At 43.7% G+C, this 16,115-nt stretch overlaps 1 protein-coding gene across 1 annotated transcript in view; it reads left to right on the top strand.

The window, feature by feature from the left end:
- Nucleotides 1–15,403, top strand: part of cib2 (calcium and integrin binding family member 2) — a 29,925-nt gene extending 14,522 nt beyond the window's left edge. The window contains exons 3-6 of the mRNA XM_076262978.1: nt 1,808–1,919; nt 7,070–7,217; nt 7,779–7,974; nt 14,248–15,403. Coding sequence (XP_076119093.1) covers nt 1,808–1,919; nt 7,070–7,217; nt 7,779–7,974; nt 14,248–14,269 — 478 coding nt within the window. The 3' untranslated portion in view covers nt 14,270–15,403. The remainder of the gene's footprint in view (nt 1–1,807; nt 1,920–7,069; nt 7,218–7,778; nt 7,975–14,247) is intronic.
- Nucleotides 15,404–16,115: the final 712 nt, after the last annotated feature.

The following is a 16,115-nucleotide window of genomic DNA, read 5'->3' as shown; positions in this document are numbered from 1 at the left end:
TGTGTGTGTGTGTGTGTGTGTGTGTGTGTGTGACTCAGTACTTATGCAATGCCACCAGCAACAGCATTTCTATGTGAAGTCTCATGTTACTGTATGGATTGTGTTTTAGATGTACACAAGTGTCAGTGTGACACATGAGTTAAAGGTTTTTGTTAATGTGTCTTAGACACCGGTCAGTCTGACGCTGCAGAATTCCTATGTGTGGTGTCCATCTTCAGCGAGAGGGATCTCTGTTGAAGGAGAGTTGAAGGAACCAAGTCATTTGGACAGTCATTACAAATGTCTCAATTAAACATAGTTGTCTTAAAGATGGTTTAGACAAGACATTTATAGTAATTGTTTTGCCTAGCAGCCTGGCCCACACACTCATAATCAATATTTACAGCATATATAATGACCAATGAGTGTGTGTGTGTGTGTGTGTGTGTATGTGTGTGTGTGTGTGTGTGTGTGTGTGGTTATGTGTGTATGCTTCTTTGATATTTTGTTTGGGTTTGTTAGGGGTCCTAATAGCTAAATTTCTAGCCAATTCCTCCTTTCTTTCCCTTTGCACCTCTCTTCCTCCTCTCTCTTTCTCTCTTTCCCTTTGCACCTCTCCTCCTTCTCTCTTTCTTTCTCTTTCTTCCCCCTCTCTCTCCACAATGGCAGATTACATCTCCTTCTCCAGTGCCTGCTTGCCATGCAGGGTATGACTCATCATTCCACAGCAGCTTGGCCCCGACTCCAGGCTGCAAGCACTAGGGAATAAAATGGCCTGGGTGATACTGTCCCCCAGTGATATGGACCCTTCATTGCCCAGTGGAGATTGACATTAGGCTGATTTGACTGTAAAATATATTTTACATTGTTTGTTTTCATGTCAGATATAGCAGACTGCCTTAGAAAATACAGGTATATTGTGTGATGTGCTTGTGTCTATGACGATTCTCTTTCCACCTTGGATTTATGTAGCAAAAATATACCTTTCCAGTCTTACCAATCTTTCTTTAACAGTACCATATCTCAAGAAAATACGCTTTCATATCTCAGTGGATCAGTGTCACAGAGAATGTGTAAAAGGGATACAACAGCATCCTGGTGTGAGAGATAAGGAAGGGTATCATGCAATCACAGTGTTGAGGGTGCAGACCACTATTCTCTGGGACTCTCAAACCTTTCTTATCCTAACCAGATGGAAGCTGATGCCATTTCCCCTTCTAAACCCCTGAGGATTATAAGATCTCATAAATATGGCACATTGAAAACTAACTGAGGGTTTCATTTGATAATATAGTCAAAGATCTTCTAAAACAGATGATGAACCTTCTCTGATATAATGATGGACTCAAGCAAGTGAACTAGGCATTATCTGTATCTGGTATAATTCTGGAAAGACATGCAAGAAATCGTCATTCCTCAAAAGGCCAGATCTGGCTCCAGATATGGGTCAGCTCCTGGCTTTGTAGCTATTTTACAGCATCACAGATGGTAGAGCCTTGTTACTGTATTACATGTCCCATCTCTATCATGACTTCTTTCTATATGGATTCAAAATGAAAAACAAGGACAGGTTAGATACACTTGCCCAAACGTGTCCGATCTTATTTTGGTTTAAATCATTGTTCATCACTATATCCCCAAATATCATCACAGTAACCATACTCTTATTTACAGTGTGTTGACAACCAACATGTCACAACTTTATATACAACAATTGTTCTTCACATAAGCAACAGTTTATAACCATAATGCACAATACATCCAACAGTAACATGCATTGTCCTGTCCTGTCCTGTTCTATGTGTGTGTGTGTGTGTTGTGTTTCCAGGCTCCATGGCAGATACCATGAGCTGGCTCCACATCTAGTGCCCTTGGACTACACCAATGATCCAGACGTGAAAGTTCCTTTACCCCTAATAGTCAACATGCCAGAGTTAAAGGTAAACACTGTAGACTCATTTATATGCTCCTATTTCCTAGTACAGCGATTGTATATGGATTGGTGTCATTTCCATATTATCCATTATGCCCCCAAACTATGGAACACCCTGCCTCTGTACATCAAGCAGGCGAGTTCAGTAAATATTTTTAAAAAAGATCTGAAAACATACCTGTACAGGAAAGCTTTTAGTTAACTCGTCTTATCCTGTAGACTACTTTTTCAGATTATTCTACATCTGCTGCTATTGGAGGGCGCAGCCAGCCAGAAGCAGATGGGCTCCCCCTATTAAGTCAGGTTCTGCTCAAGGTTTCTTCCTGGAATATGGGAGTTTTTCCTTGCCACAGTTGCCATATGGCGTGCTTGTGGGGGGTAAGAGGGTTAAGGCTGCCAGTCTTATGACATGTCATTTTCTATATTTTTGATATGTTGCTGAGTGGATCATAAACGGCCCCAGCAATGAAGAAATGTGATTGATAATGACTGACTGACTATTATTTTGTTACATGCTTCAAATGTAAAGCACTTTGAGCTGCATTCTGTGTATGAAAGGTGCTATACAAATAAAGCTTATTATTATTATTATTATTTCTCATTACACTAGTAACACACTTTAAAATTAGCCATTTAGTGTTGTGGAGAAGTGTTGTTAGTGTGTGTGTGTGTGTGTGTGTGTGTGTGTGTGTGTGAGAGAGAGAGAGAGAGAGAGAGAGAGAGAGAGAGTGTTTATTTACATAATCGTGGTCTTAAACAGCATTGCTTTATCATATACTGCCCAATCCTTTGCGTCCCCTCTCCATGCCAAAGAGCTGTTGGTATGCTCTACAGGGCTGTGTTCCCCTTCTGTAAACAGTAAATTTGGGCATTTGACCGTGACCCCTGGTGTCTCATAGGAAGTGATATCTGATCCAGCAGCCTCCTGCTTTGATAGGAGGGGATTGGTTTTTAATGGCCACAATAGCTGTGCTGTTTATATGACAGAGAGCCACTGGTGGGCTTAGTGGACGGTACACTGCGGTGCTTGTGAAAGTTAACACTCCATGAAACGATGCTTTTTCAGCACATTATCGCACTGCTGTTTGAGCTGTGCTTGTGCACAGGCATAAGTGTGTTCCATCAGAGGATCAGATGAGGTTGGCATCAGGGGAAATTACTATCAGAGTCCTGCCAGCGACACAACAGCACTGACGCTTGGTGGTTGAGTCATTATCCCGGTGCTTATCATCAAAGGAAGTCTTTATTAGTGATTGTTAAGAGCTTGAGAGGCCTCTCTTAGTCTGTAATCATTTTGGAGCCCCACACGACTCTGACTATAAAGGCTTCACAAGATATACTGTCAGGCAGCTTCACCTTGCAAAGACCACAGTGGCTCTCATTCCCAATGAGTAACACTTTTCAGTCCTCATAAATATCACAACAGATGACAAGACATCTCATTGTAAACCAATAATTCTTCATATGCGATGAAGTGAATGCAAAACAGCCTCAGTGTTTACCTTAGTTCACCGTAGCAGAACATAGCAGGCCAGGCAGCTTGCCTTGTTTACTTGTTCACAGCTTGCCTTGTTTACTTGTTCACCATACTGACGTGTGCTACATTATGTACTGTATGCAGTTAAACCTGACATGTGTCCATATAGGGATTTTCACTGGAACATCTGTTAATATACCATAAAGCTATGTTCACTTACCCCCAGTGTGTCCTCATGAACAAAACCCCCCAACCCCCGCCAGCTTCCGTCTGTCAGCACTACCTCCCCTCCAGAGGTTATGGCTCCAGAATGGGACCTCGTAATGTGTCCTTGCAGGGGACATAATTGCACCGGCCAGTAAAAACGTCACATGAGGGAGAGCAACCCATAAAGCCCCCCCCACACACACACACACACACACATGGCACCTCCCAACCCCCATGCCATCCTCCAAGGCTCAGAAGTGACCGATTCTGACGGAGACCACTCAAGGAGCAATTGATGAGGCTGCGACAGCCCACATTTACACCGGAGTCGTCCTGGCCTTCATAAACGTAAATCTCCGTCTCAGTGGGAACGGGCTCGGTGCGTTAATTAGCTTTTTGGAGATTAAAGGGCACTGATTCACAGCGTGCCTGACACACCCGGCGCCCTCACTGGCTGTCTACCTGACGGCTGCCAGTAGCATCTCCTGCACGGCCTTCGCGCCCATGTTTGTGTTGTCACCTAGTGAACGTTTGCTGTTTGTTTTGTGTCTTCGGTTTCAATTCAACGGGAGCAGAAATCGTTCCGAGGTTCCTGAATCTTGAAGGCAATTTTCTGTACGCTGAATTATTGACACACATTTTGGAAGCCATATGTTGACTTCCTAGCCATGCGGAGGAGTGACAGAGCCTCCCTTTATGACTGTGAGCACATGCTTAGCCTGACCTCAGCCTCCAAGCTTGCAAAGCGCCACGGTGCAAGGCGAGCGGTCGAGTCAGCTGATTTTGGAAGATATAAAAGTGCTCGGAGGCGCCTGGTGAGCTCACGAGGGGAGAAATATATTGGCGCTGGTATGGGGGAGTCAGCCCTTCTCTATTTATTCATCTTGCACTCAGCAAAATGTACACACACACACACAATTTCCCACATACAGCAACACTGTAATGCAGAGTGATCTGCAAGTGCTTCATCGCTAAACTGTCTGCTTCCTCTACAGTTTGCAGTTGTTTCTTTGCTTAATACAGTTACATTTATCATGATAATGTGTCTATGAATGGTGTGATGTTTTTCACTCAGAATTAGGGATGTAACGATTACCGGTATAATGATAAACCGTGATAAAAATGTTGACGATAACAACCGTTTTCTTTTGAAATATCATAATTATCACGGTTGATTACCACGGTGTTGAAACCGTGTGTTTAATCCTTCCCAGCTTCATCCGAGCCTGCTTTTGACATACAGTAGGCCTGGTACAATGAAGCAAAATTGGTACCCTAATGATTCTGTTGTCCAATTGATGGTTTTAACTGCTATTTGGATTAGGCTACAACTGATTTTAAAAGGCGGAACATTTTCACCGCAAAACTTGCACTGTATCATTTAGCCGCTCTGCGTTTTTCTTTTTTTATCTTCGCGTCCACATTAAATCCATTCCACTCACGTTATCAGAAGAGCACAGTAGCCTAACGTTTTATTTCTCAGGGTAGGAATTTCACGGCGGCCACGTCGTTGCCCCTTGCGTTGGCCGTGATGTCCCTTTGAAAATCAGAGGTTTACAGGCCACGGTGGCCTTGGTGCCCTTCTTTCAATATCCTGCTTTGCGTCCTACTAATAGCGATTTTTATTTAGCCTATGGCCTGTCAAAATATTCACAGCGCAAATTCATTTAGTATTTTATGCAGTGGAGAAAGTGACAGCGCAAGAAAGAAAGTGCATCTAAATTCACCCATTCTTCTCAGTTGAACTACTCGCGAACGAGCCTGCTTATCACGCAGACATCAGTATCACATGAAAGAGCTTTTTCTCAGCTTTTAAACGATGTTAGCCGCGAATTGCTATGGTGAACGGTTCGCGAGAAAAGTAAATAATATAATTCAATTTAATCATAAATTCTACTGAAGTTTTTGCGTCCATCACCCTACCCATTCCTCTCGGTGAAATACTTCACAAACCTTTCGTTTAACACATAACAAACCATATATCAGAATAAACAGCAGACCTTACCGAACACAAAGATGTAAAGCAGTCACCTGTACAGTTAGCCGTTCCAGAGTAATCCAGTTTTGAATTTGCAGTAAATTTCGACATGCATGGATGTCAAATTTGGGCTTTAAGTTTTACAATGTGTTTAAATTGTTCCACATGATTTCATAACGGGCCAAATACAAAATAAATGTTACAAATATCACCTAGATATCGGTAAATCAGAGGACAGCTGACTAAGAGTTTGTGAAAGTATCACAAAATGCTAAGCATGCATCTAGGCTATTTGAGTTTCTTAAAGCTGAACTGTGCTTAAATTGTTCAATACATGATTTCATAACAGGCCAAATATAAAATAAATGTTAAATATAGCCTAGATATCTGTAAATATTAGATGATCAGATCATTTGCAGTTCTATGTAATATGTCATGTTTCATGTTTTTGTAATGTTTCATACAGTGATGCAGGTCTACTGCAGTGAATAGGCTATACAACTTTGATAATTTTTATAGCCCACTACTGTATAGTTAACTTTGGCCTTGGTGCCCTAACATGTGGCCTTTGTGCCCTCCACCAAATATGCTCAACTGAAGGCCAAGTGGACTTGCCCCCAGAATGGTGAAATTCCAAGCCTGGTCTCACTCATTGGATCCAGATAACAGTAATAGCAACCTCCAAATAATGTTAGGGTAAGTTAAGCTATAAGCACATACCCAATTAAACATAAACGGGACACTTTTTGAAACAATTTCAGCTTGTGTAGGCCTATCAGTGCTTTCTGAACATATTGAACACACTTTTAAAAATACCGTGATAATACCGAAAACCGTGATAATTTTGGTCACTATAACCGTGAGGTTCAATTTTCATACCGTTACATCCCTACTCAGAATTGCTTTGTTCACTGAATGTACAATGTACACAGGACAGTTGAGTACTCCATAGTAAGGGTTGCACTGTCTCATACTGTGTGCGTGTGTGTGTGTGTGCTTGGGTGCGTGTGTGTGTGTGTGGGGGGGGGGGGGGGGGGGGGGGCGGTTGGGGGTTATTGAAGAGAGCAAGTGGTGGTCCTGGTCCCCATGGAGGCATCCACTCTTTCCTACTTCCCTCCTGGCACTCACAGGCACTTGCTCTTGGCCTGTGAGCCAGCAGGCTTTTCACACAGTACGTACCAGTCTTTGTTTGGTGTGGGCAGAGGATCTGGGGCACCACACAGTGATGGAGAGGGTATTGCTTAGTAGTGTCATGTCTATTGCCTGAGCCACTGAACAGCCAGCCTGAGACATCAATCAAGTTCAAGCAAGTTCACAGTTCTCTAAGAAAATGATAATAACAAACAATAATGATAATAACACGTAAATAGGATCATAAAGTATATCATTCACATCATACAGTCACGGTGACCAAGGAGCTTTTTGGCGAATTATAGCCTTTTTGCCTGATTCTTCCCATCCTTTTCTCCCCCCCGAACTCTCTTTTGTCTGTCAGGAAAACCCATTCAGGGACCAGATAGTACAGGCCTTCTCTGAGGACGGCCTGGGGAACCTCAGCTTCAACGACTTTGTGGACATGTTCTCAGTGCTCAGTGAAATGGCTCCTCGAGAGCTGAAGGCCATTTATGCTTTTAAAGTCTACGGTACAGTAACACCATCTCTCCTTTAATGTCGCTGCCATAAAACTGGGACCATATTTCTCTTAGTGTCCATAGTCTCTCATAAAACGGAGGTTATTAACACAGAACTATGTAAAAAAACACTGTAGAATTACCTTATGTATATTACAGGGGTGTGCTGTTCACTATATAACTGCTCATGCAGCCGAGTGCCCATAACCGACTCTACTGTCTGAATATAAACTGCGCTAACCATATGGTCAAAGAATGTAGGAATGATCAAAGTGAGTCTTTTTTAATTGTTGTTACTTGAATAATCCGTCTACAGAGACAGAGATGATTCTAGATGGTTTGTTGAAATTTGAGTACAGTCTTTAATTATAGATTAAATTAAATAAATTATTGTTGAACAATTATCTTAAGGAAACCCAAGCCCTAACCCTAACCTTAATCATAAATTATTGTCAACAGAGTATTACTATCAAACTATTTGTTTATAGTTTGTTTATAATCTGACTATCTGTAGATAGTCTATAGGAGACCATCCAAGTAAAAGTGTGACTACTTGTTTCCTTCACTCTGCAGATTTCAATGTGGACAACTTCATCTGTAAGGAGGACTTGGAGAAGACACTGAACAAGCTGACGAAGGAGGATTTGACACCTGAGGAGGTCAGCCTGGTATGCGAGAAGTCCATCGAGGAAGCCGACCTGGATGGAGACAACAAGCTGTCCTTCGCCGACTTTGAGAACATGATCTCAAGGGCTCCTGATTTTTTAAGGTAACTTTACAGACGCTCAAGCAAAGTTGAAGCCCAGTTGAAATGGAAAGCTTTGAAAATAAAACAGGAGGGAAATATATATTTTACTTTTTATTTTTATGTAATTGCTGTTCCTGAATATAGGAGAGGCCTCAAGAAATATGTGCACAATCACATATTAGGTATGTGAGCTGCTTGCGATTGATGTTTTTATTAGAACATTAGATATATAGAAATAGAAGGAATGGTTATATATCTGCTGTTCTTCAGTTCACCATATCCAGAGATGCTTGTTGCCGTGGGCACCATTCAGTGCTCCCCTCAGTGCTCGTACGCATCATTCCTGTGATTTATTTATGGAATCATGCAAAAAGCACATGATCAACAAGGTCCCCATGGGACAGTTTACTTTCTTTTCTGTGTTTTCCATGGAACAGAACTCTCATAGCCCCTGCTCTTGGAACAGAACTCCCATACAAGGATACAAGGATACAAGGAAGTTTATTGTCACATGCATATAGTTACTGGAAGTAAGAAATGCAGTGAAATTAAGTATGGTGTCAGCCTATTTGTGCATTTATGGGGGGGTAAAAAGTGCAGTAGAAGAGGGGTTTAGTAGATTAAGTGGCAAGGGCTGCATAAGAAAGGTGGGGGAGGATTGCGATTGGGGGGGGGGGGCACCAACAAGGAGCACCCAAGAGCAACAGGGGCAAGGAAAAACTCCCTTACCAAGGAAGAAACCTTGGGCATATCCACGGCTCAAGGGGCTAACCCAACTGCCAAGGGTCTTGGTGTGTGTGTTGGGGGGATGACAAGGGAGATGGGATAGTGTGCTGTGTATGTGGGGAGAGGGCAGTGTGCAATATGTGTGTTGGAGAAGCTTCCTCATGAGACAATGTGCTGTGTATTGGGGGGCGGGGGCAGTGTGCTGTAAGTATGTTGGGGATGTGTGTTGGAGAAGCTTCCTGATGAAATAATGTGCTGTGTATGTAGGGGAGAGGGGGGGGGGGGGGCAGTGTACTGCAAGTATGATGTATGTGAGTGATGACAGTGAAGATGTGTGTGTGGGCGGGAGGGGAGTGGAGCAGTGACTGTGTGTGTGTGTGTGTAGTGTGTGTGTGGGTAGGTGGGGGCAGTATGCTGTAAGTATGTAGAGGATGTGTGTTGGAGAAGATCCTGAAGACAATGTGCTGTGTATGTGGGGGGGCGGGGGCAGTGTGCTGTAAGTATGTTGGGGATGTGTGTTGGAGAAGCTTCCTGATGAAATAATGTGCTGTGTATGTAGGGGAGAGGGGGGGGGCAGTGTACTGCAAGTATGATGTATGTGAGTGATGACAGTGAAGATGTGTGTGTGGGCGGGAGGGGAGTGAAGCAGTGACTGTGTGTGTGTGTGTGTGTGTATAGTGTGTGTGTGGGTAGATGGGGGCAGTATGCTGTAAGTAAGTAGAGGATGTGTGTTGGAGAAGATCCTGAAGACAATGTGCTGTGTATGTAGGGAGGGGGGGGGGCAGTGTGCAGCAAGTATGTAGAGGAGGCTTACTGTAGCAAGCAGTGTGCTGTATGTATGTGAGGTGATGACAGTGATGATGTAAGAGTGTGTGTTTTTTTTGTGTGTGTGTGTGTTGGGGATGGGGGGGGGGGGGGGACAGAAAGGCTAGGCAATCAAGGACATGGGTAGATAGATGGAGGAGAAATCAAAAATAATAAATAAAAAGTTCTATAGAGATGTGCAAAAGTTGGAGAAAGTCAGATATGTGTTTGTGTGTGTGTGTGTGTGTGTGTGTGTGTGTGTGTGTGTGTGTGTGTGTGTGTGTGTGTTTTGACGTGTGATGAATAAGAAAATAAATAAAAGGTCTGCAGCATAGGGAGAGGGATGTAAAAGTGCTAAAAGTCATGTAGGTGTGTGTGTGTGTGTGTGGTGTGTGGGGGGGGGGGGGGGGGTCATGAGTGCTGAGGAGTGGATGAGTGCAAAGTCAGTATAGTGTGAGTTCAGAGTTGGGAAATGTTTGAGAGTGCTGAGGAGTGAATGTGTGCAAAGTCAGTATAGTGTGAGTTCAGAGTTCGGATGGCCTGGGGATAAAAACTTCTCCTGAGTCTCTCAGTTCTGGCTTTGTGACTACATAGGCGTCTTCTTGATTTCAGCGGTAGGAATAATCCATTGTTAGGATGAGAAGAGTCCTTCAGAATCTTTTGGGCTCTTAGGAGTACTCTTCTGGAATAGATTTCTTGTAGAGCAGGGAGTTGAGTTCTTATAGTACGTTCAGCTGAGCGCACTACTCTCTGCAGAGTACTACAATCTCTAACTGTGGAGTTCCCATACCAGGTGATGATGCTACCAGTTAGAACACTCTCAACCGCTGAAGTGTAGAAGGCCTTCATGATGGATGTAGAAACTTTGAATTTCCTTAGCTGACGAAGGAAGTAGAGTCGTTGTCTGGACTTCTTCAGAACATGTTGAGTGTTAACAGTCCATGTTAAGTCTTCAGTAATGTGGACACCAAGGTATTTAAAACTTGTGACTCTCTCTACAGGTTGCCCGCTGATCATTAGTGGGGTGTAACTGTAGTTCTGCTGCTTCCTTCTGTAATCCACTACCATTTCCTTGGTTTTATTGATATTCAGTGTCAAGCTGTTAGATTGACACCACTGTGCCACCTCATCAACCTGATCCAAGTAGAGCTGTTCATTGTTGTTACTAATCAGGCCCAAGATCACTGTGTCATCTGCAAACTTGATGATGGAGGTATGACTACTGTTGGCTTTGCAGTCATGTGTGTAGATGTTGTACAGCAGTGGACTCAAAACACAGCCTTGGGGAGCACCAGTGCTGATGGTTAATGAGTCAGATGTCAGACCCCCCACTCTAACCACTTGTGAACGGTTGGTGAGGAAGTCAAATATCCAGTGACACAGGGTGGTGTTCAGTCCTAAGGCCTTCATCTTTGTGACCAAGGTGAGAGGTACTATCGTGTTGAATGCTGAACTAAAGTCAATGAACAGCATCCTCACATAATTCCCATTCCCCTCCTCCAGGTGAGTTAAGGTGGTGTGCATGAGGTTTGAGATGGCATCCTCTGTAGACCTGTTGGCTCTGTAAGCAAATTGGAGGGGGTCGAAGGAGGCAGGGAGGGATGAGCAGATAATGTTTTTCACAAGCTTCTCAAAACACTTCATCACTGTAGACGTCAGGGCTACTGGGCGGTAGTCCTTCAGACATGATGGACTTTTGTTTTTCGGTACTGGAACAATAACAGACTGCTTGAGGCAAGTAGGAACTGTCTCTTGAGTCAATGATGTGTTAAAGATATAAGTGAACACAGGAGCTAACTGAGCAGCGCAGGATTTCAAAATCCTGTTAGAAATTCCATCCGGTCCAGCAGCTTTTCTACAATTAACCCTCCTAAAGGCATTGCTCACATTGACCTCAGAGACACAGAAAGGTGCATCCTCATTTGCTTCACATGCTGCAGCTAGTGCAAGATAGTCTGTGTTTTTCATGTCAAAGCGAGCATAAAAAGCATTAAGTTCATCAGGGAGGTCTTTACTCACATTCATCATAGGAGGGGACTTTCTTTCAAAGCCAGTGATGGTTCGGAGTCCTTTCCACACTCGTGCTGGATCACCCTCCAAGAAATCAGCTTCAACTTTGTCTCTATAGCGCCGCTTAGCATCTTTAATAGCTCTACGTAAACTATAAGATGCTGCTTTGTAATCCGTCATATCCCCTGAAATAAGCCCAGCATTATAAGTCATGGTGCGTGTCTTTAATGCCGTTCTCACTTATCTATCCACCCATGGCTTCTGGTTAGGGAAGCTTCGGATCTTTACAGTTGGGATGATGGAATCAGTTAGCATATTGATGTAACTCAATGATACTTCCGTAAACTCATTGATGTCAGCAGAGTTCGTCTTGAACATCTCCCAGTCAACGTTGCTAAGGGCGTCCTGTAGCCTGGCTTCCGATTGGTCAGTCCAGCGCTTGACCTCCTTCGTCACTGGGGGGTCCGTCTGACTTCTCTGCTTGTACATAGGCAGAAGGAAAACAGCGGCATGGTCTGATTTTCCGAAAGCTGGTAGAGACTTAGCTTTGTAACTGTTCTTGAACTGTGTGTAGCAGTGATCCAGTGTGTTGTCACCACGTGTAGGGAAGTGAATGTGTTGAATAAATTCAGGCATGGACCGGTTCAGATGTACTTGATTGAAATATAGCCATATCCATAGCCCCTGCTCTTGGAACAGAACCCCCATAGCCCCTACTCTTGCTGCTGAGAGTGATTCGACTGTGTCTCCTTGCTGATGAGTGGAGCATGCTCAGTGATAACGAGTCTCAACCCAGGAAGCAGCCACTGCTGCTGGTGCAGCTTTGGCCCAGGTCTCCTCCAGACTGGCGCGGTGTGTGGGTGTGGAGATGCGAGTCCCTGTGCCGTGGGCGCGCTGGGATGCCTCCACTGGGGGCTCTCATTAGTATGCTAATGGGTAACAGGGCATCTGTGTGTATGGGCCCTACATGCCTTCATCCATCAGCTGCTGGGTGGACATGGCCTGGGAGAAATGTTAGTGGTGCTGAAATAAATAGCCCACAGGGACACTCCATACTGCATATTTGACATGGCGAGATGGACCTGTTTATCTACTGATTAGAATGTGTGACCTGTGTCAACAATATAGTGGTTAGACACATCATACTGTAGATGATATGTCGGATTTGTTGAAGGGATTGCGTTTTTTCTCTAATTAACAATTCTTTAAATATGTATGTTGGATATCTTTCTTAATACCTCCCTATCAGACTAACGTTAAGGCTAATCCATGAACGTATTGGATTTTTATTTCACCTGGACCTTTCCACCTGTTGTGGTGTTTGAGCTCTGCACCATCATGCCAGCCAGGAACGCAGAGATCATTTGGCTGGGGAGTGTTTGAGTGGGGTTTACGGGCTGGACATTCCTCCGCTCCACGTTTACAAGCCCTTTTCCCCAGCACAGCTGTGCTGCCTCTCGAACAGGAAATGAGTTCGAGCAGGGCATTGTGACATCACCCTGCTGCTATGGGATCTCTCAGCCAATCACAATCCAAATGGGCAGAATAGCTCAGTGGAGCCAGGTTGTCTTCTGCCCCCCACTGTGGGATGGAGACTGCAGCCCTGGGCATCTCTGACCGTCAGGTTAGGAGTGACCTACTCGCTGCCTCTGACTGCTGCATATACCGTATATCAGGCCTGAAATTGCTTTCTAAGTCATTGCTGGGAACGCCTGTGTCATCTTCACAGCAGAATGCAAGCTAATGCTCTCAGACAGTGCTGGGGGCATGGGGAGGGGGCAGGACTGGGGTCGGGGTTGGGGGAGCGGGAGCGGGCAGGCGGGCGGATAAAAACCCCTCCACACGGAACATTCTAGAGAATGAACCTGCCGCAGTCCCATAAAATAGGACCCAATTGCGAGGGCTGGAATGAGTCATGGAAGAGATGGACCATAATAAAGTGGAACTTGCCTGAGCATTGCAGAGGCTCACGTCTATTGTTGATAATGGGATGCTCAGGTGAATCATTACTGGCACCTGCAGGGGAGTGAAATCACCTCAATGTACCCAAAAATGTGATTTATGGGAGACATTGTTTTTGTTTAATTTCACCTCTGTGGTGATTTCTCTCTTAATTCTTTCAAGCTGCAAAAGTCCATTTTGCAAATAAAAAAAAAAACTTTGTTTAATGTTTAATTGAACCCAATACGTTATTTGGTTTAATATCAAGAGGCACAGGTGCCTAATGTGCTCAAATGTTTTCTGACTGAAGTGGTTTGGAGTTGAGTCGGGCCTGTTTTATGGGGCGGCTTTTCCAGACCATTTCCAAATAAATTCTACATTCATTACAGAAGCACTATCAAGAGCCATCTGGCTGTCCTCCTGATAATTTTCAAACACATTTCACAAGTCTATACATCATCCTAATGCTCAGGCATATGGGCTGTGGGAACCGGAGGGATTAGTAATATTTCTTTAGGTGCTGATGTCATAGAAGTCAGTTGGTTAGAGTCAGACTTACACTCCTAAGCACTGTGATAAGCCAGTGGAGACTGGTTATTGGGGTACCCAAGATCTATGGTAAGCCAGTCTAGTTTAGTCATTCAAAGGCTTAAATGGATTTTTGATTTTCCCCTGATAGTTGTAAACATTAGGTTGAGACTAGTGTCTTTATTAAATTACTATAACCAATGCCTGCTGAGTTGTGTTTGTGTTTGTGATACCATTTTCTTGAGATTGCAGTCTGATTATTTGTATGTTGTTTTGTAATTTCAGCACCTTTCATATAAGAATCTAATGTGAGAGGGCTCCAATGGAGGATTCAGAAACTGAAGTGCAGTCGCACCCCTGGTCGCTATCTTGGTTCTACCCATGGTCGCCACGGCGGCTCTACCTTGAACACTTCCTGACCACACTTAGTGCTTGTCTTGTCACAGCTTGTGAGGGCTCGGGTATGTTTCCTTGGAAACACTATGAAGTGACAGGCAACTGTTTGCCACACCCTGGATCTCTTAGTCTTTTTACTCTCTGCTTTTGGTTCCCAATGAAGCACATGTTACTTAACGGAGCATAGCAGAGAGCAATGTGCATGATTGTTTTATTTATTTTTTTCTGGAGGAGAGCTAAAACAGCGGAAGACAGACACTGAGGCCAACAAAGACGATTGGGTCTGATGGGTCTCGTTTGGTTCCTCACCATCGACGTCTCAGCTGACGGGAAAGGATGTTTAAACAGAGTAACGACTGCATCTTTGGATATATCGTTTCCCCTCCCTGTACATTGTACATTTTCTCAATGTCTGCAGCACATTGGAAATATGAAACTAATGGAAAATGGACTCTGTGTTTTTCTCCAATGACTTGTTCACTTCCTTCTGGGATTAAATAAAACTCAATGTTTTCTGGAGAGCCTAAGGAGACGAAGATGAAAGGACAGAGAAAGAAAGAGAGAAAAAAAGAGAAACAAAAAAAAACAGAGAAGGCAAGAGGGCTAAAAGCACAGCACTGGCATCAAGGTCACAAAAAGACAGTGTTTTTTAAAAGCTATGCAATCTTTTCTCCATGAAGTGCATGCTTTGGACCCTACCCCTGCCCCTTCCCCTCCCCTGCCCTGCTCTCCCCCTTTCTGCCCCTCTCCTCCCCCGCTACCAATTGCTTCTGTCATCTTTTATTCTCTTACTGCTTTAGGAACTGGAGCATGACGACAATCATATCTAACTGTTCTCCAGTTGAATGAAGGGCTCCCTCATCTCTGAACAAAGTTGCTCTCATCACCCTCATATATTTTTACTGTGCTATCTATGATTCCCTCCCTTTCCTGTCGGAACTTGAGAAGTTAGCATTAGCTGTCTCTAAAAACAGAAACATTTTTCAGTATTTGATGCGATAGAGGGCATTTGACTCCCCTTTGAATAAATTGATTTTCTGTCGCTCTTTGACTGACCACCTCTCATTCTTGGCGCAGTGTTTTCCTGAGTGAGTGAGCAAATCTCTGCTCTAGAGGAGAATATGTTTGTGACTGCTATGTTTGGAAGGGATGAAAAAAGCCTGTACGCACTTCCATTCACACTCTTCTTTCTATTGAGTTGAAATATTTTTCAAAATACATGCAGGAAAGTTAAAAAGGAAGACCTGTATTTTTTCAGTGTGACATCTTTGCTGGTTACTACTCTCCCAGTCATATAATTAAAGACTTAAGTCAGTTCTAGGCCCATTTATTTATACAGCATAATTAACAAGTGACTTCATCTCAAGGAACCTTTCAGAGCCCAATGTCTTCACACCATGGTGAATGAATCTAAACATATTGACTTAATAAAATAATAGTCTGCTGAACCTATCAAACCTACCTCGTTAAGCAGACCTGGGCTTTAACTGAAATGGAGTTTAAAAGATGAATATCTCCTTTTGTACAGTGCCATAAGGGATTGTGACCAGGATTTCCTAGGTCTTTCTAGAACTCAGCCAGTGTGTTTATGACACGTTCATGACAGTGTCATGTCACTCTTATGTCGATACTGTCAAGTAATGTGCAACCCAAGACTTTAAGTTGAGTGGTAACTTGAAAATAAGTGGGCACTGAGATAATTGGTAGGAGCGAAATAAGGGAAATAGAATCTCAGGCAATCACTCTACTGACCACAG

Source organism: Alosa pseudoharengus, unplaced genomic scaffold (genome assembly GCF_046254945.1).
Source record: "Alosa pseudoharengus isolate Yale_2024_CS ecotype anadromous, Long Island Sound unplaced genomic scaffold, YU_APseudo_1.1 YU_APseudo_1.1_scf_10, whole genome shotgun sequence".
Taxonomy (NCBI): Eukaryota; Metazoa; Chordata; class Actinopteri; order Clupeiformes; family Clupeidae; genus Alosa; species Alosa pseudoharengus.
The sequence above is the reverse complement of the archived record's forward strand: the minus strand, read 5'-3'. Positions and strand labels throughout refer to the sequence as shown.